Raw genomic sequence first — 27,087 nt, 5'->3', positions numbered from 1 at the left:
TCAGAACTCAGAGACGCAGGGGAATAACACACGTGTGCACACACATTCGCCTCACATTTGTATTCCTGCAGTCACCTACACACTCTCTTGATCTCAGAGAATAATCAGCGTTTGGGAACATTTCACCTCATTGCTTATTCATAGCCTGGCATTGTGTTTATGTCTTATTCATGCCTGTGTTCGTGATGTCTGTCAGTTCTAATGAGTAATTGGGGCTAATTGTACGTGTGTGTTGATGGTGTAAAAGGCAGATTGAACCGCGAAAGGCATTTTCATCAAGGAGTCTCTTCTCCCTGGATTTGCTTGTGCAACTGCTTCACAGCACAGAGGATGACACATGCAGTATGAAAGGGGTTTGGATTATGCTAAGTCAAGATAGCATATCCAGCTCCAGGATTTGTATTAGTTTGTAATAATATCATATCAACTGGCAACAGATGAATGTGTCATTGTGGTTTGGCACCTGAGTGAGCACATCTCTGTCATAATTAGTGTGATGTTGTGATTTGGATGGAATAAAGCAGGGTCTTATTACTCTGCATCAAGCTTGAAAGAGAGCGTTTTGAGAAAAATCGAGGATGAGATTAGTTACAGGATTTCTCTGAAAGTAGCTACTAAGCACTAGAGGTGTGTGCATCTGACTGAATTATCAAAAGGCATGTCTTCACAGGGGCAAACTCACAGTCTGGTCAATATGTTTTTTTTTTGGTCTTACATCTAAACCCTGCTGTCATGTTTTTGATTGAGCTGCCCTAGAACTGCCAGACAGAAGCTGAGCTCTTACACCTTGATATTTCCTGTTTGTAAATCTGACCCAGCTTGTTGTTTACCCCGCTCTTGTTTGTTTGCTGTCGGCAGACGAAGCCACAGGTTACGGGCCAGTGTTTGAGGAGCAGCCGGTGGATACCATCTACCCCGAGGAGTCGCCCGAGGCAAAAATCACCATGAGCTGCCGGGCTCGGGCCAATCCACCTGCCACATACAAGTAACATATGTTCCCCATAAACTCAGCCTCATTACTACCCACTGTGCATTCTGTGAGCCTCCCCTCGCTCGCCATCTCTCGTATTTCCTGAATTCTGTTTTGTCCTGTTTTAGGACGTGCCTGTGAATAGCAAGGTCACAGGGTTGTTTATCTTAAAGGGACAGCTCAACCCTAAATCATAAATACTATACATATTTTTCCTTTTACCTGTGGTGTCATTTATAGATCTAAATTGGTTTGGTGTTGTTGGTAGAGATGTTTTCCAACCTCGAATATGGAATGCAGTGGAACTAGATGGCACTCTACTTGTGGTACTCAAAGCACCCAAAAATACATTTGAAAAACTCAACAGAAATGTCTATCTCCAGAAATCATGATGCGCTTACTCAAGATAATCCAGAGACCTTGTTTTGAGCTGTTTGTGGTTACTTCTCTTCATGTAGGAACTTTTTTTTTTTAAACAGAACTACACCTGTGAATGGTATCACTGCTGAAGAAAGCATGCACCTACTCATGGACAACAGATTTCTGCTTTTGCAGTGTGAGATGTGAACATGAGTGGCATCCTCCACAGCTGAACTATAATGTTAGTTAGCTCAGTGTTGATGGGTGAGTAAGCAGTAGATGCACGCTTCCTTCTATGCAGTGATGAAGTTGGCAGGTGTAGTTCAAATGAGAAAAGTTCCTAGAAAAATAGAAAGAAAAAGGTTCCCACATGAAACTGCTCACAACAAGGTCTGTGGATAAAGAAGAAAATAACAATAACATAAACCCCAAACTCAGCCAAGCGAGATGCCATTCATGTTCACATCTCACGCTATCACAAACACCAGCCTCTTGTCCATGAGTAAATGCACGCTTCCTTCTGTGCAGCAACATGGTTGGCAGGCGTAAGAAAATAGTTCCTACTTGAAACTGCTTACAACAAGGTTTGTGGATTATCTTTTGAATAATGATTCATGATTTCTGGAAACTGACAATGCTGTTGAGTTTTTTAAATGTGCTATTTTGGCACTTCGAGCACCACAAGCAGTGTGCCATTTAGTTCTATTATATTGGAAAGAAGGCAGACGTCTCTACAGCCCATATTTCCAACACTCAGCAACTCACACCAAAAACAATCTAGATTGATAAACAGCTCTACAGGTAAGAGGAAAAATATGTGTTTTTGATTTTGGTGTGAACTGTCCCTTTACCCTCTGTGCACTTTCAAGATTTATTTTGTGTGTGACCATCCAGCAGTCCATGATTGTGTTATACATTTTCCCAACATACTGTAACTGTGCTGTCGTCAAACAATCTGGAAAACTCATTTTGTGTGCCGTAGATATTTGTTTTTTCCCCATACTAACAATAATTTATATTCCCAAATATGACACGCTAGAAAAAAATGAATAACAAATAAGACGTTGTTCCTGCAGCAGCAGCAGCACAAACAGCACTGCCATCATGTCGCCACCTCATTTTACAGCTCAAAATTTAAAGCGTTTCGCATGATCCATTTCAATTTGGATGTAAATGTATCTAAATTATATTGCTTGGCATCCCCCAAGCTGGTTTCACTGTCAGACAGCCCAGAATTAGATGTCAGAGGGGAGAGAATTAGCTTTGACCACAGCTGATATTAAGTATTTAAGAGGGTTCATCTACAGTACACTCTGTTATGCCTTTCAAAACATGAAATTTGTTTTTGCTTTGATATAGAACGGCTCCCTGGTTTTTAATTCTTACAGAGTGTGCAGACATTAAATGCAAGAAAAAGCAGCTCTAATGCAGACTCTGGTCAAATTTTTCCCTGCTGTGAGGGGCCAAATGCCATTAAATATTTCCAAATCACATTTGCCACTGAATGTTTCCACGCAGCAATACTCTATTGACCCTATGTGTTTTCCTTGCAGGTGGATGCTGGACGACATGGAAATTGACTTGAGTGCACAAGGAAGCCACTACAGTTTAGCAGGAGGCAACCTGGTCATCAGCAACCCCATTAAAACCAAACATGTAGGACGGTATGTCTGTTTGGCGACCAACATGTATGGCACGGTCATCAGCCAAGAAGCGTCAGTCCAGTTTGGATGTAAGTAGCCCAAATGTTAATCCCTATTTGGGCTGTGATGATGAACAGTACCATGCAGAATTTTGAGAGAACTGCCCTGGAGCTGTACTTTCATGCATATTAAGCGTACTGAAATTGCAAGGGCAGCAGGAACAAATCATAAGTGGTGTGGAAAGTGCAATTTGTGAATGGTCTAACTTCATAATCACAGTGTGGCTAATGCACTTTTTTAACTGTAAACTACAGCTCAGTTCAAAACAGTTGTTGAACTTTATTTAAACCTTAAAGGAACAGTTCACCCCAAGAACAAAATATACATATTTTGTCTCTTACCTATAGTGCTATTTATTTTGGCATGAATTGCAGAGCAATGGAGGTATTGGTCATAAAAATGTCTGCCATCTCTCCAGTGTAATGAAACAAGATCACACTGCTCGTGGTGCTCAAAGCACCATGACATGCATTTGAAAAACAGCAATGTCTCTTTCCAGGAATTATGATCCGGCTACTCAAGTGAATCCACAGACCTTGTTGTGAGCAGTTTCATGTAGGAAATATTTTCTTTTTACAACCACCAACCTTCTCACCATGCCAGAGGAAGCATGCATCTTCTCATGGACAAGAGACTTTTGGTCATGACTGAACGGGATATAAATATTAATGGCTTCCTCCTCAGCTGAGCTGTAATGTTAGCTAACTCAGTGGTGCTAGATGAGCTGGCAGCGGTTGCACAGTTCCAGCTGCATGGTGATACGGTTGTCGGATGTAGTTGGGTAGACAGATAGTCGTTTTTACATGAAACTTCTCACAACAAGGTTTATGGATTATTTTGAGTGACCAACTCATGATTTCTGGAAATAGACATTAATGTTGAGCTTTTCAAGTATAGCATTTTTGTGGTGGTTTCTGGTTCAGTTTTATTAAAGAGAGGGCAGATATTTCTCTTTAAGCTAGATATCAATAAATATTTCTGAAAGTAAAAGGAAAAATATGCATTTATGATTTGGGGGTCACAGATTCTTGTTAGTTGGGGTCAACAGATTATCGGCCTGGCTGATTATGGAGGCCAGTATTTGGAATTTTGCCAGTTATCTGTATCAGTGTTTTATTTTAATGAGCGCTGATAAAATTAATTAATTAATCAATTAAAAAGTTCAAAGAAAGTGTCAGCGGGGGATGAACTTTTACTTTGTAAAACCTTAAGGAGATGTTATTATCTTTTCATTTTTATTTTTATTTTCACTAGATTTTATAAAAAAAAAGTTGCTGGGAACTTTCTGTATATGATGTTTCAGTTTTGATTAAACATTTGCTAAAGGCATTTAAACAAAGTTTTGTATTGGAGTTTGTTGTATTTAAAATCCTAGATATTGACAGACAGATATAGATTTTTCATTATAAACTCATATGGGTTCCAAATACCCGTTATCAGTCAAATTAACTACTAATAATAGGTATCGGCCCTGAAAAACCAATATTGGTCAAGCCCTACTCGGTAGCTCTCAAATCAGAAACTATCTAACGACTGATTTTTTGTCTCTGTCTCTCTTAGACCTTGACCTTTTCTCGTCGGAGGAGAGGGAGTCTGTGTACGTCAAAGAGGGACAGGGGGCAGTGCTGCTCTGTGCCCCCCCTCCACATTATCCAGGTACAGAATGTGATAGCTGAGTGTGCTTCTGCTGAAGTGTTCCTACAAAACTGTGTGCAACCTCATCATTTTGCAGCAGCAACGGATTGATTGAAGTGGGCGGATGTAACAGTGGCACAGTAGTTAGCACTGTTTTGATTGCTGGTCTTTCCTGTGTGGATTTTTAACCTTGCGTCCTTGATTGTGTGGGTTTTTCTCCTTGGTGCTGCAGCCATCAGGTGGACTGAAGATTTTTCATTATCCAGTGCAATTTGACTGCTCTCATTAGACATACTTTAGTGTGAGTTTTTTTAATCGCATGCGGGATTTTATGACACTGATGAACCGATTATATGAAATGAACCAAAGATATTTTGTCCCCTGTCGGCTTGAGATTCAATTGCCCTTCTCAGTGTCCTCTAGGATATAAAAATAATGACATCACCGACTCTTTCACTGTCTCATTTATGAGTTTTTAAGCTTTTTTTACTTCAGTTTGTAGTCATTCACATGCTGGGTTAACTTTCACTCACGAGTGGATGTAAAAGAGAAAGAACACAAAATGTTTTCATCAGTCTCATATCTAGTTCAAATGAATATGTCATTATAAAGACTGTTGTTTGTTTTCCCCTTTGCTGTTCTGTATGTGGCCTCATTTTTATTGTTTTTCATGCTTTTGGAGGCCATTTCATAGCACTGCAGTTATTTAGCCACAGCCATCAACCCCCAAAAACTGTACACATATTTTCCATATTCATGCTTATGCAAATCGGTCAAACACAACAGTCTGAAAGCATTGTTAACTCCGCATACTCCACAGCATTACAATTACCTCAAAAAGCCAATGTGCTCACAGCATTCCTCCATTATGCCTCTCAGCAAAAAGACTTATAAGATTTCATCAGAAAGGTCAATAGATGCTTGAATAATAAATCCCCCCCTCAGCACCAAAGAATTGTGCTATTTTTGTTTTGCATGTATTCAGATTATTCAAAGTGAGACAGCTTCACATCTAATTCCCTCTGCTCTTTACAAAGCTTTTGCTGTGTGTCCAGGGTCTTGATTGACGGGTGCCGTTTTGTTGTGTCTCTCTGTGCAGCTGAGCTGTCATTCCGATGGATCCTCAATGAATTCCCCACCTTCATCCCACTGGACAAGAGGCGTTTTGTCTCCCAGATAACGGGCAACCTCTATATCTCTAAAGTGGAGTCCTCAGACAGCGGCAACTACTCCTGCATTGCATCCAGCCCATCCATTTCCAAGAGCGTTTTCTCCAACTACATCCCACTCGTACCTCTGGCTGAACGTTAGTATCTCACTTCCTCCAATCAACTGTATTTCCAGTTGCTTTTTTTATACCTGTTCATGGTTTCTTCAGTTTTACAGCCAATAATCTTAAATTACCCATATAAAAGCCACCCCTTTCAAATGTTATCAGCCCATTAAATGGCCTTCATCAGACACATCTGATTTACACCTTACGTTTTAGTTTCAATAGGTTTAGGCACCAAAACTACATGGTTAGGTTTCCAAAAAGATCATGGTTTGGATTACAATAAGTATGTTTGCTATGTAACATGACACACTTAAGAAAAGCAGTATTCTTCAGTATCCCAAATAATTCTTACCAACACCGCTCTTGAATGTACAGAATATATGATGCACATTTTGTATATATGTATCTTATGCCCCTTTCCAAAGTTAGTGCATACATGCAGGTTTTTTAAACACAGGTAACTCACTAAAAATAGGCTATAGAATGCTTTCACATTGACAGTACAGCAGAGCTGTGTACACAGACATGTGTGCCTTTTGTTTGTGTTTGGGCTGTTGAGGTGTGTCTGTGCGACGTTACAGACAGGCTGGAGAACATGTGAACAGTAGAAAGCAGCATGGACAGAGATCTGTGAAAACTGAACGGTGGTTTCTTCTCTTTGTATAACTCTTTTTATTTAGTCACTATCATACTTGGTGCAGACTCATTTGGATCAATGTTTTAGCGCTACTTAGGTTGAGAGGAAGGGTAATTAGTGGCAGCACATCATTGCATCTCGTGGGTTAAGGAGCTGAAATTAATGCGTTCACCTGGGTGTCGTTTTTTCATCAATGAGGCGATAATTACCCAGACTACTGCACAGTAATTTGACCTGTGTGTGAATGCTAATTGTAAACTTTCCCATTGCATTAAAAAACAGATGTTAGAGGGTGTTAGCAGGTTTTTCTGCAGTGGGAATAAGGCTTTATTCTTATTTTTAATAATGTATGTATTGTGTCAGATAATGCGCATATTTTTAAAGTTTTGTGCATTGTAATGTAGCATAAGGCACCCCTGTGTTTTTTTATACACTTTACATACTGAACATACTATACGTATTTTACATGAGGAAATATTTTACATACTGGTGTGAAATTAAAGCATAATGCACACATTTTTATTTAATATTTTCAAAATAAGTGTGACCCATCCACTCAACTTGACCGTCTCCTTATGGGGACTTTGTCGCTCTTTATACATCAACACTTGACTGTCTCCATGGTTCCCATCATAATTACTATGGCCACACAAGAGGCCATAGTGCAGTGCCAATGTTATTGCCAGTAACATTGGCACTGCAGTCAATGCCTCACTTCAGTATGGAATGCATTACATGTTTAAAAGTATACCATGTACTTAAGCTGAATGCAATCTTAAAATGCAACAGAGAGATTGAATTGTGTCTCTATAAAAAGCAGGAATACTTAAGAAGTGTTCGATAAAGAAATAGCGTCCGGGCTGAGCTATTTTAACCATAAAATGAGGTGTGAGTAATAGAGCCGGAGCTAAAGTGTTTCTTAAAGAGATGAGTTTCGAAAATAACCCCAAAGATGGGAAATAACTCTTCCTGGCTGCAGCAAAGTACCACATTGATTTCTTTCACTCGTCCATATTGAAGTGCTGTGTTTAATCACAGCAGAGCTTGTTTTAAAAGTGATAAGGTCACGCCATTGTTGTTGACTCTTTAAATCAGATTTAAAGGAACAAATTAGCTCAGGAGTAGATGAACACACAAGAACTTAAAGACAGTGCCAGCATGTTATGAAAAAAATGAACTGGAACATGAAAAGCCACAAAGATCGAGGTCTCAAACTAAAGCAGTGTACTTAGGAGTAGCTAATAATGCTCTGTGTGTTTGCACGACCATATGTGGGAAGTACAAACACACCACTAAACAACTATTTCAATATTTTCTTGTGGGAGCCTTTCTAGAATCCATTAGTCATACCACTGTTTGATATTGACTTTTATGATCATGTAACTTGTGGCCAGTTTCACCTGTGGCAGATGTGTTTTGAATGACGCTGAAGTTACTCAGAACAGACTAGAATGTCGTGTCCTAACAAAGAGGTCAAGACTAGAGCGCAGTGGTTGTTTGGGCTCTCTCATGCATTATGTGTATTATGAGATGCCCCCTGGGTGTGTTGTGGCCTGTATTTAACTCTAACTAGTTTGCGTGTCTGTATTTGGGGGGGAAGGCATACCTTTGCATTTTGTCAGGGTTTGTTAAATGTCACATGTATGTGTAAATAAGACACAGTGACTGCATTTTGTCATGACTAGTAATTCTCTGAGTTACGTATCAACCACATTTTTACATTGAGGGCATGCACATGTAGTAGTACCACAGTTATGATCTGGTCTGCAGTATCCTTGTTATGTTTTTAGCATGTAAACACACGATTTTCAGAATGATTGATTTCATGATCTTGTCTAAAAGTTAGGAAACATTCAAAAAACAGTCACAATTGAGCAGAATTTAATCCATAAGGTCAATAAATATTGTCCAAAAAAAACGTGTATATTGTAAGAGCCATTTTAAATCGTAAATCACATTTTTAATTATCATGTAACCAAATCCTATTTCAGATTTAGCTGAAACTAGTGGCACTTTATGCCATGCATTTTGAACATCACATTGTCCTACAAAACATGACAACTGACTGAATAAAAGTCAACAGATAACGCTTATTTACTATGTATTTAACATCCCAAGTCATTCACATTCAGACACACATTTATGCTGTAACTCTCTCATGCATGGGTGTGCACACAAATTAACACACACACAAACACATACGTCCAGGCTTCTCAGAATCTCCTGTGCATCCAAAAGCACCACTCTCTAGAGAGAAGACAACCAGCCTGGCAAGTGTGTGTGAAGCTCGAACATAATTTTCTTGCTGAATGTTGTGAAGTTGTGGGGATTCATATGTGGTTTCATCCATGAGAGCACACGTGTGTTTGTGTGTGTGTGTGTGTGTCTGAAAGAGAGAGAGGGATAGCCATTGATGACTAGAGCCACTTTTTACTGTAGCATGCAGATCCAAACTCCAGGTATTCCTTTGTAGTGTTAATTTGTAGTGTTAATGTATAAGTTTAACTGACTAGTATTTCTGGGGTGGACTTGTGAAGGTTACAACCTTCAGTGACCTTCATAACCTTCATGGTGGACTAATCATGCAGATCCCTACACCATCCTCGTTTCAGAACCCGGGAAAAGTCCTATACCGTAGGTTTTACCCTGATTGAAACTGAATGTTAACACATTCTCCATGGTTCCTTCATTTCCAGGTGTTTCATCAGTTGGAGTTATGTTATTACTTTGTCCTCACAACAAAAAATGAAGTTCTATGCTGAAATAAAACGAGAGAAACACAAAGGATAATTTTGTTGTTGCTCTTGTCTCCTGCTTTTCTCTCTTTCTGCTGATCAGATAACAAATACTCCGGTCCTCATTCTCACCTGCTGAGGTAACTCAGTTGGTACAGAAAAAGCGGCTGAGGTGTTGAGAAATCAAAGGCACCACCAGATCCAAACAATGTAATGCAAAATCTGGACGGTGACACACCACCGAGGACATCAAGTTTACAAGTTTCATCAATAAATTACAGAATATAGTGACCGAGGCTGCAAGAGACAAACTGAGCTGAAATGAGCCACTGTTTTGGGATTCTACGAATCCAAAATCCTGCATGCAGGGAAGCAAATAATGTTCCATGTAAATGTCGGAAACCAAATGTGCATGTGTGCATGCAAATGTAGTCATTGTGTCGCTAACCTAAAAAGCCTTTCTTCTGCTTTTTGTGTGCGCTTCAGGAGGACATCTGAGTGAAAAACAACATTTACAAAGAACTATCTTTTGTTTGATTTGACCCACTTAGGTAATGACAGAGGAGGTTTTTAAAGAAAAACTAAAAAAAAAACAAACACTAAGATGGTTAAAATGAACACTCACTTTTGAAACCATAATTTCTTTCAGGCTGAGCAGCAAGAAATTGGTTTAGCACCTGAGTCATGATTTTGATCTGTTGTTATTCCTCTCAGGTCCCATCAGAAAATACCCAGCTGATCTCAAAGTCAAGTTCCCAGACACCACTGCTCTGGTGGGGCAGAATATCACCTTGGAGTGCTTCGCTTTGGGGAAGTAAGTGTGAGAGATCATTTGTTACCTCTGTTTGAAAAGTGCACTGCTTGGACTGAGAGCTTTCATAAAAATCTGTTATCAGCCAGTTATATCTTTTAAGTTTCAAGTGTGTCGCAACAGCTTTTAAGCAGAATTAGTATAAATATAGATGAAGTTTCAGAAGTTTTTGTGCTCAGTCAGTAATATAATACAGAGAAAATGTTAAGTCTGTGTTGCTATTCAGGCATGACATACATTAATTTAACCCTCTGAAACCTGAGCACATGGGTTTGGTTTCTTTTGAACAAGATGAAGAGAATGCAATGAGCAACTTAACAAAACATGGCCCAAAAATTAACCAGAAATTAGTTAAAAGGTACAAGAAAATTACCTGAAAAAAGGCAGAAAAAGTAAAGTAAAAGAAAAAAAAACAAGAAAATGGCCCTGGTTAATTTCTTGTCACCTTTTACTAATTTCTTGAAACTAATAGCTTGTGAAAGGTGCCTAAACACAGCACAAAGAAAACTAGTGTTGATTTAGGTTACAAAGGGTTAAATGGTGCAGCAGTAAATATATTTTGACAATCAACAACTAAAGTACAACATTTAGGTAACAGGAATGGATCAATCTCTCTAAAGGCCATATTTCTTCTCCTTTAATACACAGTAAAATGTTGTTAACTGTAGCTCAGGCTGTCTTAGATTCACCTCCTTCTCTCTGAGCTTTATCATTTATAAGCGTGTTTCAGAATGATGAGTGCAGCGATGCATTTCAAGCTAGATCCTGCCTTGTGTATTATTTCTTTCTCTCTGTCTTTCCCAGTCCCGTCCCTGAGATTCGCTGGAAGAAATTAGACGGACAGCTGCCACCCAATCACGAGGTACGGATGGCAGGGGCTCATCTGCACCTGTACAACGTGCAGTTTGAAGACGGCGGCAACTATCAGTGTGAGGCGGTGAACTCGAGAGGAAAGGACTACCATGCTGCACGTGTGTCTGTCGAAGGTAAAAAGTGTGTTGCATGTCATGTGAGCTTTCTTCTCTTTTCAGACATTTTACAGAGAATCCACACAGTCGTCAAATGCAAGTTTCACAGAGTGTTTACCAGATGAATTAATGCTCTGCTAGACCTTGCTGTGCTGTGTTTATTCATCTGCCCTTTGTTCTGATCAGTACCTACTACATTCTCTCAAGTTTTTTCTTTTAGATCTAACTCCTACTGTAATACCTCAAGTATCATATCAAATACTATGATTCTGAGCAGCTTTGTAGTTTTCTTAGATTTACTCTAACTGTTTTTTTCTCATTTGCAGCTTTTCCTGAGTGGGTGGAACACATAAGCAGCACAGAGAAAGACCTCAGTAGTGGTTACACCATGTCCTGCACAGCCAGTGGCAAACCGAAACCACTCATCCGCTGGCTGAAAAATGGAGAACTGGTAATATTCAAACTCATAAATCTTTTATATATCTAATATGCACTATACTTACATACTAAAGCAGCACTTTTATGTTTGCTCCCATTTGTTGTGAGTTAAAATAAAATTCTGGCACTTTTTCTGTGGACACAAAAGACTAAATTCTCTCAACTTTTGTTCACAGATTTGTTAAAATCAGTGTCAGTGAGCACTTTGATTCATCCACCTGACAAATGTGGCTTATGAAGAAGCTCCTCAAAAATATCCAGTTTCATCACATAACACAGTGCCACAAGTTACAAGCTTTTAGGGAACAAGGCACTGACATGCTGGCTGGCTCATTTCATTTCCATGAGCCGTCTCCAGTGTTGTTTATTTGAACTTAGCAGTACATCTAGCTGTCCTCACAACAGTGGACCACACACCAGCCCAGGACCTCCACATCCATTGTTTTCACCTGCTAGCTCATGTGAGAACAGCCGCATGGACAACTGATGTCACAATTAGTTTGTGGACGAGCTTCTGCACAAACTATCAGAAACATTCTCAGGGACGCTCATCTTAGCGGCTGGTCTCTTACGATCATGCAGATAAAGAAGCTGGATACAGAGGTCCTTGGCTGGCTCACTAGATAGGTTGGATGTACTGCCAAATTTTTTAGAAACAACATCGGAGATGGCTTCTGGCAGTGAAATGAACATTCAGTTCATGGGCAGTGTCGGAATTTATTGACCATTAGTGTGAACATTATTTCAGGGCTTCCCATGAAGCAAGTGAATATCAGGTCCAAGACTTCCACTGGTGTGCACTGTTCATTTTGTGAATGCTGACAAATTAAAAAAAATACAAAAACCTAAATCATGGGTTGTGAGTTTGCATTTTGACCAATGTGTTCTGCTTCTTTTGCATTTCACACGGACTGTTTAGTTGCCACTCAGACATGATTAGTCAATACTATTTGGACTACAAGGACTGCAACACCAGAATATTTCTATTTGGAGGTCGGAATATCTCGACTTCCGAGTTGTCTGAAACGCAGCATAATTCTAAGGCAACAGCTCTGGTGGACATTCCTGCAGTCAGCATGGCAGTGACATGCTTCAGTGAAACTTGGGACATCTATGGCATTGTGTTGTGTGATTAAATCTGACATTTTATTGTGACCAGCCCATGGTACACCTGTGAAGCAGTCATGCAGTTTAATCAGCATTTTGATATGCCACACCTGTCAGGTGGATGGATTATCTCGAAAAAAGGAGAAGTGCTCACTAACACAGATCTAAATAAAATTGTGAAAAAAGTGAGAGAACCACTATAAGTCTTTTGTGTCATGGAAAAAAGAGTGAAATCTTTCATATCAACTCACTGAAAAATAGAAGCAAAAACAAGTGTTTGGTTATATATTTTTGTTAATCTATTTATCTATCTATATAGGTAGTACAGATATTGCCTCATACTTTTGAATGTAGCTATTGCTGTTATATATGCATGAGTGGGTGCCAGCATGGGTTGTGTCACACTCCATAGAAACAACCGTCACTAGGCCGGAAAAATCCCCCAGAGAGTAACAAGTAGTGACACCCAGCAGAGTGGGGGAGGTTGTTTGATACATGCAGCTGGATACATCATTATGCATTAATGAAATCCTCGCCCAGCCAAATTAACTAATTGTCATCTGTACCTCTGTGGTTGTCAAAAACCAACTGTTTGATATGAATTCTTTTTGAACAGCGTGAAAATGTAGAATGATGAAATGTAACTTCCCACTCCATATTTTCCACAGACTGACAGGCAGGAGATGAAGTTCAGCAGCTTGACGTTTGACGACTCAGGGATGTACCAGTGCATAGCAGAGAATCACCACGGAGTCATATATGCCAATGCAGAGCTGCGTGTGTATGGTGAGTCACACTTTGGCTACAGTCACAGCACAAATGGCTGCATCAGAGATTTAAAGGTCACGTTTCAAGCTGACTAATTTGAGCTCATTAGGACTTATGGAGTGCAGTGTCAGATTTTATACAGAAAAGCAACTTCTGCTTGGCTGAAAAAAAACCCAGAAACTGAGATGTTTGCAAAAATGGACTTTGACCGTCCAAAGTAGCATGCACAGTATGTTAGAGCAGCACCCTACACATTTTTATGAATGTAAAAATGTGTCATTAATGTATGCATGCAGTCAAAGCATATTCTACTATGATGAATAATCCAAACTGTCTCTCCTCAGCCTGTGCTCCAACGTTTGAACACAATCCAGTGAAGAGAGTCATGGCAGCTAAAAATGGCCGGGTGGTGATCGAATGTCGACCTAAAGCTGCTCCAAAGCCCTCCTTCTTCTGGAGCAAAGACACCGAGCTGCTTCAGAACTCTACCAGGTGAGCAGATTGGCATTAAGATGCCCCTGTATCCTCTGATCTTCAAACATTGTATGGATATTTATTCATTCAGAGGCTGGTTTATCCAATGTTTATCAAATATGGCTGCCTTAACTCGTTAAATGCATTGCGTCTTTTCAAAATACACCTTGTTTTCACAGATGTACAGTTTTGCTCATGAAATGCATACAGCCTTTTTCAAAATAAACTTACAGTGTAGATTAAACACTTCGTTTTTAGGTTTACCTCTTAAGTTTTGGCAACAACAATATGTGGTCAGTTTTAGGCAACAGAGGTGTGTGGTTAGAAAAATACCCTCAAAATTTGGGTCAAAATAAGTTCAGTTGTTACAAATGCTACATCATGTCAAGTGACATACATCACAAGCATTGCATGCTACACATACTAACACAATTTGGATACATTTGGAAATACTCGCTCTGAGTGCCGAAATGCACTCTGACGCACACTGGACCGTTTATAAAATCAGAACGCTGTTGGAATGTACTGTGTTGTTATCAGAACGCCATCTCTCGGAGCAGCACAGAACCAAACGCAGTGAATGTGTGATTAACTTAATCATTCGTTTATTTGTGTAAAAATGAAACACATTTCTTCATACAAAAACACCCTTATTTTGGTGTAGAGCATCAGAGTAGATTTACAAATGCAGCCTATGTTCATATTAAAATAACTCCATTGACTTTTGGTTCCCAGCTGGAAGTCCACAGTTTGTTTAGCCACATCCACCTCCCCTTCCTGTACACCATATATGGACTTTATCGCTCTTTATACCACAGCAGTTGCCAGCGGCAATACAAACTGCTGCTGCATGGTGGGTTTCAAGCCAAGATCCACTGAAAAAGCAGCGATATATGAAAAGTTGGGTTATTGCCATGGAGTGTCAGAAACAGCTGCTGCCTGGTGCGTGTCATACAGCCACAAAGGCTGTCTCGTTGTCTGTGTTTGACTAGTGTGGAGTGAGAGCAGGCTGCTCTATGATGGCAGTTCTTTTGTACTGAAGTTTTTCATGCAAATATTCATTAACCTGTTTCTGTGACTGTGAGACACATCTGGGTCATATTGAGGACATGCATTTGAGTTTGTAACGTCTTACTGCTTTTAAGGGGATGTTGACTCTATCCCCTTTAGTAGCAAGACACATACGTTATAGTGATTTTGGGGATCTAAATAAGCTCTAGATCCCCTAAATTTACCATGTGCCAGACAAGTCTTGTTGTTTGTCAGTGATTGCTGAGTGCTGCTCCGCTGTCTGTCAGTCGTTGACATTAAGCTCATTCTCAAGCTCATCAGTGTGCACAGACTGGTGTAAACCCCTGTCTTGTGCTCCTCACTGACAAAACAAGCCTAATCTGTGAGCTCTAAGACCCCCAACCCTTTCCCCCCACCCTCCACACCCACCCTGCACCACACTGGGGACTCACATAGAGGAGGAGCAGCGGCCAAATTACTATGCAGCATATGCCTCATAATAATCTCTATGGTGGCTGTCTGCGTGAAAGAGGGTGTGGAATAGTGACGGGGCAGCTGGCAAGATGCTATTTGTCATGCATGAATATGAAATATGCAGAGAAAAATGAATCAAACACTGCCGCCTCGTTTGAGCGCAATTTAATGTTGCAGAATAGTTTTCAAGTTCACATACTTGTCCTTCTTGGAAAACCATACATCCCATTAGGGAACCAGCAAACATTCAAAGCGCTTTCATCATTTTTCATCATCCACATATCCATGGAATAACACACGCTGGACTCTTGACCTTCATATTGTGCTGAATATTTTATATCACATAGCTCTTTCTTGTCAGTGTGTGAAGAATTAATTCTGGTCTGTCCTCAGGGTGTTCATCTGGGAGGATGGGAGCCTGGAGATCCTCAACGTGACGCGAGCAGACGAAGGCAGATACACCTGCTTTGCCGAGAATGACCGGGGCAAGGCCAACAGCACGGGCTCTCTGTTGGTCACAGGCAAGTTCCAGCTCAATCGATAACTCTCTCTAGACCTCTTTTTTGAAACATTTCCAGGAGAGTCTGTGTTGCTTTGACTGATGTTAACCTTTGCTGGCAATCACTCCTGTCACTCCGGGTCCCAACCTAACAGTCCCGACCTCCAAATGTCTGTTGTTGAATTATGGCCCTGTGAGCAGAGTGACAGCATACAGGCTACTGCTGGATATTCAGTCATTCCCCAAGGACGGAGGCGAGGGGGGATTGCTTTAGATCAGATCTGATGAGACAAGGGCTTCATCCTAACACTGTTCAATAAAAAATGAGGGGTGGACTTGAGTTATAAAGTTGTTGAGATAGTTTGATTGAATAGAGAATAACAACAATGATATGGGGTCTTTTTGCTTGTGATTTCGTTCCTGTAGACATGCAATCTCAGCTGTCAAACATTGTTAGTCTCTTCCAGTTGATCTCCAGTGGCGCTTGATGTACAGCTCTTTTCTGCCCTCTTCTGGACATTTGCACACATTGAACATTTCCATCTTCTTAAAATTTTAGTTATCTATTTTCTTTTTAAACCATTTTTTTAACATAGATCAAATGCTCAGAACGTCACTTAAACATCTCAGCCAGGAAATTCTTCACAAATAGGAAAATAAATAAAAAATACATACACAGCAATAGGTTTATTGATACACTGTCATTTGTCATTTATTTTTTAATAAACTCTACTTCAATTTTCCCATTCAGAGGAAAAAATGTGAGTTACAGGTGATGTCTCCCGCTGAACCTCCTTCTCCATTCCCACCTCCCCTCCCTCCCAACTCAACATAAGTAGATGTACATTAAAGTAGCAAACAGTAAACACCGTCTTAAACAGACTGTTCATGCTGAGCAGGGGCATAAATATAGATCGTGCAGGCAGTGCTGTTGCATTGGGGTCCATGAGTTGAACTCGAAACAGTGGACCCCAAAGCAATGTGTAGTAAAATTATATGCTTATTTTTTGTCATACATTTGTCCAATGCCAAGTCTTTTTATCATATGACAAAACAATAAGATATAGGTGGGGTCTGTGTGTGTCTCGTAGCTAATAACTAATGCGCCATAGGGCCCGTCATAATACCATGCACTGGGGCCCATATTAACTACCTTAGGCCACTGATGCAAAGACAAACAAAACAAGACAAATAGGGGAAAAAACTGTGCGAGATGCAAGTTTACAGAATGGTCAGACTGTGATTTTTTTCTATAGATATATTTTTTTGGCTTTTTCAATGCCTTTATTTGATAGGACAGATATGGCGTGAAAGGGGGAGAGAGAGAAGGGATGACATGCAGCAGAGGGCCAAAGCCAGACTTGAACCCATGGCCACCGCAGCGAAGACACAGCCTCTGTACATGGGGCGGCTGTGGTTCAGAGGTAGAGTGGGTCGTCCTCTAATCGGAAGCGGTTCAATCCCCAGCTCCTCTGGGCAACATGTCGAAGTATCCTTGGGCAAGATACTGAACCCCAAATTGCTCCCGATGCTGCGTCATCGGAGTGTGAGTGTGTGTGAATGATTACTGAGTAGCAGTGTGTGAATGTGTGTGTGAATGGGTGAATGTAACATGTAGTGTTAAAGCGCTTTGAGTGGTCAATAAGACTAGAAAAGCACAATACAAGTATAGTCCATTTACAATTTACCATCTACCAACTGAGCCACCGGGTGACCCCAGACTGTGATTTTTAAAAAAAAAAAACCAAATGTTTTCACGCTGTAATTTTTGTTGTTAAAGGGCACCAGGTTATTTTTGCTATTGAAGGAGGAGATTTAGTTTAAGCAAATGATAGAATACCTACATATTTTTTAAAAGGGCACCATGTTGTCTAAAACTACTTCTGTGATTCTTCATACTGAATTTCTAACCTTTTCTCTTTTGAGTGGCATGAACTCTCTGACCCCGGCTCATGCTATTCAATTTTCACACCGTGCTGTATACTTTAGCCAAGGCCAGTTTATTTATGTAGTACAAAGCAATTCAATTCAAAGTGCTTCACAGGTGAGCAGATACGAGTGGTATAAGAATAAAACAGTTAAATAAAGGCAGGAAATTAAAAGATTAAACAGGAAGAGTGCATTAGATGAGCTGAAAGAGCAGACAGCAGAGTTTATTCACTCACCAAAGGCATCTGAAAGCAGCTGGATTTTAAGTCTAGATTTGAAGCTGGCTACAGTTGGAGAACCATTAATACAGTCAGGAAGATGTTTACGGAGCTGAGCAGCATTAAGTCGCAGCTCAAAGCTGCTCAACATGTTTAGTTCTGACAGAAGGTTGTAGCAACAGATTTTTTTAAATCCTTTATTTAGCCAGAAAGGTCTCATTGAGATACAAGACCTCTGGTTACTGAGTCATGGTTAATAAGGCAGCATACTTTGTTTCACATAAAAAACAATTCTGCACAGTAGAACATACACTATTAGTAAGAGCAAAAAAAATATATATAGTGAAAGAAGACAGGCATTCAGGCCATACCAGTGATATATATGGCACCTAAGCCAATGAGTATGTAAAGCAGCAACATATTTCCCTCTTTGAATACTTTAAAAGTATTTAATCCTTTGAAACCTGAGCAAATAGGGTTTTTTTCTTTCAAAAACATGGCAAGAAGGCAATGAGAAATTTAACAAGACATGGCCCAAAAATGAGCAAGAAATTAGTAAAAAGTTAAATGAAAATTTCCTGAAAATAGGAAAAAAAAGAAGAAGTAAAAACAAAAAAAAGAAAATGACCCTGCCAAGTTGGTCATTGTCTTTTCCCCACATGTTTTTTTAAAGAAAACAAACCAATTTCAAACCAGGCTAACAACTGGTTAAACAGCTTGTGAAAGGCATCTGAACCCAGCACAAGAAAACTGATGACCCAGGTTTCAAAGGCTTAACGAAGGTAATGACATTTTGGAGCTCACTCCATGCCCAGAGTGCACAAAGAGGAAGCAGTTTTGTCTGCTCTGAACGCACCCGGGGAATATTTAAAGGAATCACACTGAGCATTTCAGTTGATGCTACGAAAAGATAAAAGGCTGAAGTTATAAGGGGGGAGTTAAATGCCTTTGCAGTAAATAGCAACATGTGTCATTTGTCTTCTCTGGTCCAGAGTCCATCGTAAAGATTCATAATAAATGTGATGATGAGTGTGTGAGCTTTTGTATCGAAACATAAGGCAGCCTGATATTAAGAGTCCAGTTTTTTTAAGTCAGGATGAGGCTGCATGCATGTAAATCACATAATCATAGCTAAATATAGATAGAAATAAGCACAAATTTCCTTCTGGTGTTAAATGGAAAGCTTTTATTAAATTGAAAAAAGGCACTGTTTTGGTGTAAGCAATTCCAGTATATCATCACTATGCACATCAAAGTCATCAAGTGCATCAAGTCATGTTCCCAGATATATGTAGGAGGAGACTCTTTCTTTACATGTGCCTTCTAATGCCAAACAGTGGAATCAGTTGCCTTGGGGTGAGACCAAGAGAAAGGCATATGTTTGGTCTTTTCTTATTTCACTCTGGTAAACTGAGAGGTCTAGCAGGTGTGCACTGCTGAAACATATCTGAGAGGTATTTCCTGCCCCGTTTAGTGATTTTAACAAGCAGCAGTGCTCTCAAGTCAGTTATTTGACTTACCAGACGCCTGTGTGAGGACTTAAGTATCAGAGTAATGTGGTCACTTCTTTTGGTTTTTATAAGAACTCTAGTGGCTGTATTTTGTACAACTGAAGTAGTTTGGTTGATCTTTTTAGGAAGGCCTGTGAAAAGACTATTGCAGAAATAGACCTTGCTGGAAATAAAAAAACATGAATAAGCTTTTCAAAATCATGTTATGACACTAAGTCTGTGTTAGGGTTCTGAGATGATAAAAAGCAGATTTAGTTACTGCTTTCACATGTTTTTTTTAAACTGAGATTGTAGTCTATCAAGACACCGTGCAATGTTTTCAACACTGGCCTTCGCTTCAAGTCCTTTCCTGTTGAGATGAGTTGCAATCATAAGTATTTCCTCATTTTTCCCAAATCATATTATTTCATTTTTGATATTATTCCATTTCACTGTAGATCTGTCTACTCTTTGACTGCTCAATATTCCCCTTTTCATTTAAGGCGAGACACCCCGAGTGAAAACATAGTTCTTTTGTGCGCTGGTCAAATCTGAGATCTTGGGCTATTTTACCAAAAAGTCCCCAAAACACATTTAAGTATATTTTGGTTCAGAATTCTATCCTGGAAATTAATGCAAAAAGCACATATTTAATTAGATAATGCCCTACTTGCATATTTATATTGCATACTTTTTACCGTTGTGTCTTAGTTTTTTGTGTAAATATTTTTAAAAAACATAACTTTAAAGGCAGATTTCTCAAAATCCCCCCACTTAAGAAGCCCTTACATACACCAGTCTTTACAGTTTTATTCCTATCTAAATTATGTAGGTGTTTTCTAATTTATGGAGTGATGCCTCATTTATTAAATCAAATTTCAAATAAACTTAATGCAGCTGGACTGATCTCTTCCTCATCATCACTGACTCCCTCGCTCTTTTGTGTTTCCCCCCCAGAGTCCACAAAGATCACCTTGGCACCGTCCAATGCTGATGTTAAAGTGGGAGAGAACAGCGGGATGCAGTGCGCCGCGTCACATGACCCCTCTCTGGACATCACCTTTATCTGGTCCCTGGACGGCCGTGTCATTGACCTACACAAGGAGAGTCAACATTATGAACGCACCCTGGTGAGACATCATGTTGTTTAATTAAGTATTTTAAAGACAAATTAACATAAATTATCAAAGTTTAGCTCAATAGCTCCAACTTTTCCCCAAATCCTTAGCTCCAGCCTGAAGTTCATCCACGTCAAAGGTCAAGCTCATGTCTGCAGTATTTTTATTGGAGCACCTGAAATGGAAAAGTACAGCCTGCTTTAAATGAATACGACTCTAAAAGCCGTTTCACATTCCTTCCCTGTGTGGAATAGTGCATTATATATCAGTTTAATAGCAATTGCCGCTAACATCCATTATTGTTGACATGACCTACTCTCTCCCTCTCAAGTGCAGCCCTAACCGTAAGTTAGCGGTTAGCATTTCTCCTTTGTCACTCTGCCCACTAGGCAAACACTATTATGATTGTGATTGATGATACCCCATTTTTGTACACAAGAAGGATTTTCCCCTCGTAAAAAGGGGGTCCAGTTCCACTTAATACTGTTTGTGTGGTATTAGGATAAGCCAGTTTGACTCTCAGACAGGAAGTTCAATGCAGTCATATATTTTTAAAGTAGATTTTTGCGATGGATTCACTGTTCTACAGTGAGCGTGCTGAGTATAGCAAACACTGTGTGCAGCTTGACATTTCTTCACAGGAAAATAAACGAAGCCCTTTAGCTGAAGCCCATGTCCAGTTCACCTAAACTGATGCTCAGGTTGGATATCTCTCTCCGCAGGGTTATTTTAGTGATTGAAATAATATCTCCTTTTCCATATTCCGTGATAGGTTTAGTGAAAAAATATCTAACATGATGATTTTGCTTTGAAACACACACAGTGGGAAAGCTTTACCTCACAATGTTTGATGTTTTGCTCACTCCTCAATTAACTGTCTGTTGTGTTGTTTTGTGCAGAACGGAAGCTCAAACGGCGAGCTGCTTATTAAGAACGTCCAGCTGAAGCATGCGGGGCGCTACACCTGCACTGCGCAGACCCCCATTGACAATGTTACCGCCTCTGCCCACCTGGTTGTCAGAGGTGAGTCACAAATAGTGCAATTACACAAATGCATGCAGCCATGAATATAAAATGCCTTCAAGGTCCAGTGTATAGGATTTAGGGGCATTTATTGGCAGGAATCGAACTATAATATAATAAACATGTTTTCTTTAGTGTATAATCACCTGAAAATGTGGCGCCTGCTGACTCAGTGGATATAGTGGGCGTCCCATGTTTAGAAGCTGTGTCCTGGCCGCAGCGGCCGCGGGTTTGATTCCAGCCTCAGCCCTTTGCTGCGTGTCATCCCCTCTCTCTCCCCCTTTCACACTCATGCTGTCCTATCAATTGAAGGCAAGAACGCCCTAAAAACTATCTTTAAAAAAAAAAATCACCCAAAAATAAGAATCAGTGTTTTCATTACCTTAGAATGAGCTGTTGTGACAAAGCAAAGTTAACAGCGCCCTCCCCCCTGATGAGGGTGTCGGAAAGTGTGACAAAAGATTAGCGCTAATTAACTTCCAGTAAAAACAAAACAAAATTGAACACTGAAGGATTTCTCACAGGAAGATCACACTTTGGACACAGGAGAAGTTTCAGCTGGTTGCAATCTGTAATCCTCAAAGTTAGATGCTACCAAATCCCCCCAAATTTACACACTGCTCCTCTAAAGGTTAAGATTTAGGAGAGCTTTGTGGAGTCTACCAGTGAGGATTGCAGGCTGCAACCAGCTGAAACTTCTTGGCACTTGAATTTCTTCAATGTTCTGTATTCAGGAGGTTTTTAGCGGGAGCCAAATTATCCACAGAGGTCTGTTTCTGCATGAAACAAATGGCCCTGTGGATTTAAACCTTTAGAAACACAGTATAAAGCACTTTTACATTACAAATCACTCCTGCTTATTGCAGTTGGGCTTCTACAGTGGCCGACGCAAAAACGTGAATATTTGATTGGCTCCATCTAGAGCCAGTGTTTGGTTTGTATGTTCTGAGCTACTGTAGAAACATGGTGCTGCAACATGGCTATTTCCATTTCTGACAGTATATTCCTCTTAATCCTACACAGTGGACTTTTAAGGGCTCCTCTTACTAGCTTTGAGATCCACACTGCTATCCAGACACTATTTTTTCATTTACATGAGATATTTCTGTATTCTGTGGGGTTTTTTTTCTGTGTTCTTTTCGCTGCTTTCAAGTGGATTTTTTGGATACTGTCAATCAAATCTGATCAAACTACACCCACACAGTCCTGATGATTAGCTGATTTTTCTGAGTGTCAAACTCTTTATAAATAATACCTAACCAAGTATAATGATGTTTTTCAAACTTGGTTGCTAATTTATGAATATTTAATGTTGTAGAGATTCTAAGATTTGCAGCCAAGTTTTCAGGGGGTTTAATTCCACAGAGCTTATTAAACTGAACACAGGACAAGAGGAATCCACACTTCATCAGACACATATTCCTAAACTACTCATTAAAATTTTTCCTCCACTCTAATTGTCAAATCCTATGTGTGTGAAAAAAGAGAGAAGAGACAGAGAGATTACACAAGCACTGTATCCAGCGCACGTTCAAACAGAAGTAAATCTCTCCATCAGACCGTAGCCGATTTTGTCGAACACAAGACTCCACACGAAGAAAAGCAAGAAAGAAAGTGTTGGAAAAAGCTATGGAATGAGCACTTCGTGTCTTCACAGAGGCGACACACACACACACGCACACCCAGGGAACACTCGCTCTCTACCACATACCACCCAAATAAAACTCTGGCTGTCTCCCCAAGATAATGAATTTTGATACCAATAACTTGCGATTACTGCCTGTGTCAGCCAACCAATATAGCCTTTCTATAGGTGCAAAAAGTAGTGAATAAGTCAAGCATATCTGCTGCTAGTGCCTTACCTCAAGATTAGATTGTTTGGTTACAATATACTGTATGTTGGCACATTGCAAATCATATTTATCCAAAAACTTAATCTCCAGGCGGGAGAGTTACACAGAAAATAAATAAAGTTTTTGCAGTAAAGTTGTAATGGGTCCTAAAATTTCAGTGTGTATGATTAAGGGGGATATATTAGCAGAAACGAAATATAATATAATGTTTTCTTTAATATGAAATCACCTGAAATAAGAATAGTAGCTGTTTTTATCTACACAGGGAGCAGGTCCTTATCCACGGTGATCGCCCAGTTACACTGCCATGTTTCTACAGAAGCCCATAATGGACAAACCAAACACTGACTTCAGACAGGACCATTCATGTTACCGCATCATCCAATGTAGTTGGAAGCCCCTCAGTGACAAGCAGCCATAGAAAAATACTGTTGTTTTTTTTTGGTTTTTTTTTAACTTGAAACTGCTTTATTCAGTGTTTTCATTGGTTTAGATCACCAGGTTCGTTTGTCTTGGAGAGGAGGAGACCTCTGAGGATAATTCGGCTCTCTGTAAAAAACTTTTGAACAATGAACACTGAAGGAATTCCAACCAGAGAAAAGTTTCAGTTGGTTGCAATATGTAATCTTTACCACAAGATGACAGTAAATCTCACATACTGTTCCTTCAATACTTGGCTGTTACTATGGTTGTACTATTAGAAACAGTAGATTTCAATAAATTGATAGGAGGAATCAGTGCTTTACGAAGTGTTTTGAATAGTATCAGCTTACATTTGTCTTCATTATAACTGAATAAAGTCACATTTTTTATGGAGCCGTGGGGGCCGCTGTCATTACAGCAACTTGTATATTTATGGTTATGTGATGCTGTGTGATGAGCATTCGATGACTAAAGCATGTAGAACATCATATTTATATCTCTCACCACAATATTTTGATAAGGAGAGCTGCTGATTTCAGTGCTTGTTCTTCCACCCATCTACAGATATCAACACGCACAACATAAACACTGCCACTCTTCCACATTTCTCTGTCTGTCATTTACTGTATTTCGTCTTCAGGATGAATCATCAGGCTTTGTTTTCACCCTCCACTTCCCGATGAGTGAGAGCTTGCCTTACAGCCCTCCCCTCGGGTCTTGAAACAGGCCCAGTGTTGGCGGACAAAGGGTCTCTTCAGATAGGAACCCAAGAACTGTAGCAGTGATCTGGTTGCCAGTGATCCCTGTTGTGCCCTGGGTGTGCTGCCACCGCTGCTGCTTTCTTAGCAGGTGTTGACAGATGGCCAGGTGAACGCACAGCAGCTGACTGTAACGTTTCCCAGAGTGGAACCAAAACACAGGCTCTGGGCCGCTCCTAATGGAGTGCCAAATGCCAGCAGTCCGGGGCGCAGCGAGGAGAGATGAAAGACAGCCATTTATCACGGCAGATGAGGAAGCAGATCTGCTTCAGGAGATTGTCCCGAGCTAAAAACACAGCTCTGCACCTGTAGCTTGTTATTAGTAGGGATTTGAGATAGGGAGACAAGCTGTTTTCATATGATGGGTGTGTGTGTTTTTGTAGCGTAATATTACAGTCTCTCCTGGAATGGTGTTGAAATGCAGCTGTGTTAATGTAATTGTCTGTGAATTCCAAAAAACTATTCATAAACTTTAATAAGGGATACAGTACATCAGCAAGTAGAAAAAACACATTTTTTCCTGATATCAGACTGAATTTCACTGAATTGCAAATAACTACTAATTTAATTGATGATTAACTTATGATTGTCTTCTCAATTAATTGATTAGTTGTTTGGTCTATATAATGCCAGAAAATGGTGAAAAATGTTGATCAGTGTTCCTACAAACCCAAGATGACGTCTTGAAATGTCTTGTTTTGTCCACAACCTAAAGATATTCAACTTACTGTCATAGAGGAGGGACGAGACCAGAAAAGGTTTGCATTTACGAAGCTGGAAGCTTCAGAGAATTTAAACTTTTTTTCATCAAATAATGCTCAAACCGAATAACCAATTCTCAAACTAGTTGGTTATTTATTTAATTGTTGGCAAGTAATCAATTAATCAGTAATCATTAATGCAGCTCTAATTGTCAACTCGTTACATTCCTTTCCCATCTTTAGTCTGCTCCTACATCCACTCTAAATGTTTTCAATGTGGGAGGATTCAGTTTCCCAACCAATTACTGTCCACCTGAATCTAAAATCATTTAAAATACACACTAATGTGTAGCCATGTCAACATGTTGTTCCTATTTTGCTTGGGTTTTTACAAAGCAAAGTTAAAAACAAAAACAAAAACGATGCAGAGTAGACTTATCACGGGCATATCACGGTTTTATGTTATACTAGAGTTTTTTGAAATCCCAAAGGTATCTTTTGCAATACCATCATAAATACAGGTGCTCCTCTTTCTATTAAACTCATTGCATGTAGTGCACAGCATGCACCACCAGAGCTCAGTCTCTGGTCTCTACTGGTGGAACAGGAAGCTGAGCTGCGAGACACTGCGACATCCAGTGGTAGAGGGATTGTAAACAGCCAGCAGCCAGCAACGTTAGCTTTGCACATTTATACTATCATACTGTATACCACAGTGAAATTCCAGGAAGGTATGAAATATTACATACTGCCCAGGCCTAATGCCAGGGGATATTGAGAAGACGTCGATTTAAAACCGATAGCAGTGATAGATAGCAGTATCCATCTTGTCTATAGTTATATAAATATTATTTGTCATTGGTTACAGCACACCACTGAACAGTGTTTGACAATAGCACTATTCGTCCTGCAGCGCTCATAAGTTGTTGTTTTTTTTAAGTGGCGCAGCCACTTTTTCATTTCTACAATGCCAGACAAATCAGCCAACTTGAACCATGGCGGCAACCTCCGTGGCTGAAAAATGAAGCCAACACAGAAGTGCCAAAAACTGCAGTTCATCTTCATGAGGCTGGCTCCAAAACAGAGTCAATCCCCATAGACACACACATTAAAAAGCCCAGCTTTACAGCAGAAACAAACAGCTTGGTACAAAATGGTTTTGGTCTCTATAGCTAATTTCAACTTTACAGGGGATTTTTTTCAACTCATTTACATTTTATTAAGGCCCCAAATTATGCATATTTATCCAGCCCTCGCTGCTCCACAGCTCCAACCTCTCGTCCAAAAATGGTCAATTCTGGTTCCAAAACAGCAGTCCAAGAACTAATGGGCTACGACCATTATTTTTATACAGCTCATGACCTGAACTAGGGCTAGACCAGCTGACGCAGCTGATATTTATTAGTTCAAACACATCGAACAAAGCAACAATATGACACAGGCAGATATTTAAATATCTGTACAGTATGTCACCCTTTACATTGAATTGTACATTGATTTTTCACTACTCTGCCCTCTCTCCTGACTCATGGAGGAAAGGGGAAGATTAAGGGCTGTCCAGCCTTGGCTGTTTAATCGCCTTACTTGTCTCAGCTCATATTCATGACTTGGAAAAAGTAAATCCTGGCTGATTTCTGAGGCTGTGGGTTGGGAGGCTAACCTTGACACAGTCTGGGTTTTCTATTAGGCCATTTTTATGTTCCAGAGG

General features: G+C 39.9%; 1 protein-coding gene across 3 annotated transcripts in view; it reads left to right on the top strand.

The window, feature by feature from the left end:
• cntn1a (contactin 1a) overlaps positions 1-27,087 on the top strand; it is a 98,722-nt gene that overhangs the window by 59,854 nt on the left and 11,781 nt on the right. For all 3 annotated transcript variants that reach the window (XM_042495847.2, XM_088080368.1, XM_088080369.1), the window contains 12 exons: positions 859-985; positions 2,884-3,062; positions 4,594-4,689; positions 5,768-5,974; positions 10,031-10,130; positions 10,932-11,113; positions 11,422-11,546; positions 13,309-13,426; positions 13,753-13,900; positions 15,761-15,888; positions 20,461-20,633; positions 21,521-21,644. In XM_042495847.2, coding sequence (XP_042351781.1) covers positions 859-985; positions 2,884-3,062; positions 4,594-4,689; positions 5,768-5,974; positions 10,031-10,130; positions 10,932-11,113; positions 11,422-11,546; positions 13,309-13,426; positions 13,753-13,900; positions 15,761-15,888; positions 20,461-20,633; positions 21,521-21,644 — 1,707 coding nt within the window. The remainder of the gene's footprint in view (positions 1-858; positions 986-2,883; positions 3,063-4,593; positions 4,690-5,767; positions 5,975-10,030; positions 10,131-10,931; positions 11,114-11,421; positions 11,547-13,308; positions 13,427-13,752; positions 13,901-15,760; positions 15,889-20,460; positions 20,634-21,520; positions 21,645-27,087) is intronic.

The sequence above is a fragment of the Plectropomus leopardus genome, chromosome 7 (assembly GCF_026936395.1).
Source record: "Plectropomus leopardus strain MGB_pleo_1.0 chromosome 7, ASM2693639v1, whole genome shotgun sequence".
In the NCBI taxonomy this organism is placed as follows: Eukaryota; Metazoa; Chordata; class Actinopteri; order Perciformes; family Serranidae; genus Plectropomus; species Plectropomus leopardus.
Note: the sequence above shows the minus strand (reverse complement) of the source record. Positions and strands in the feature narration are given on the sequence as shown.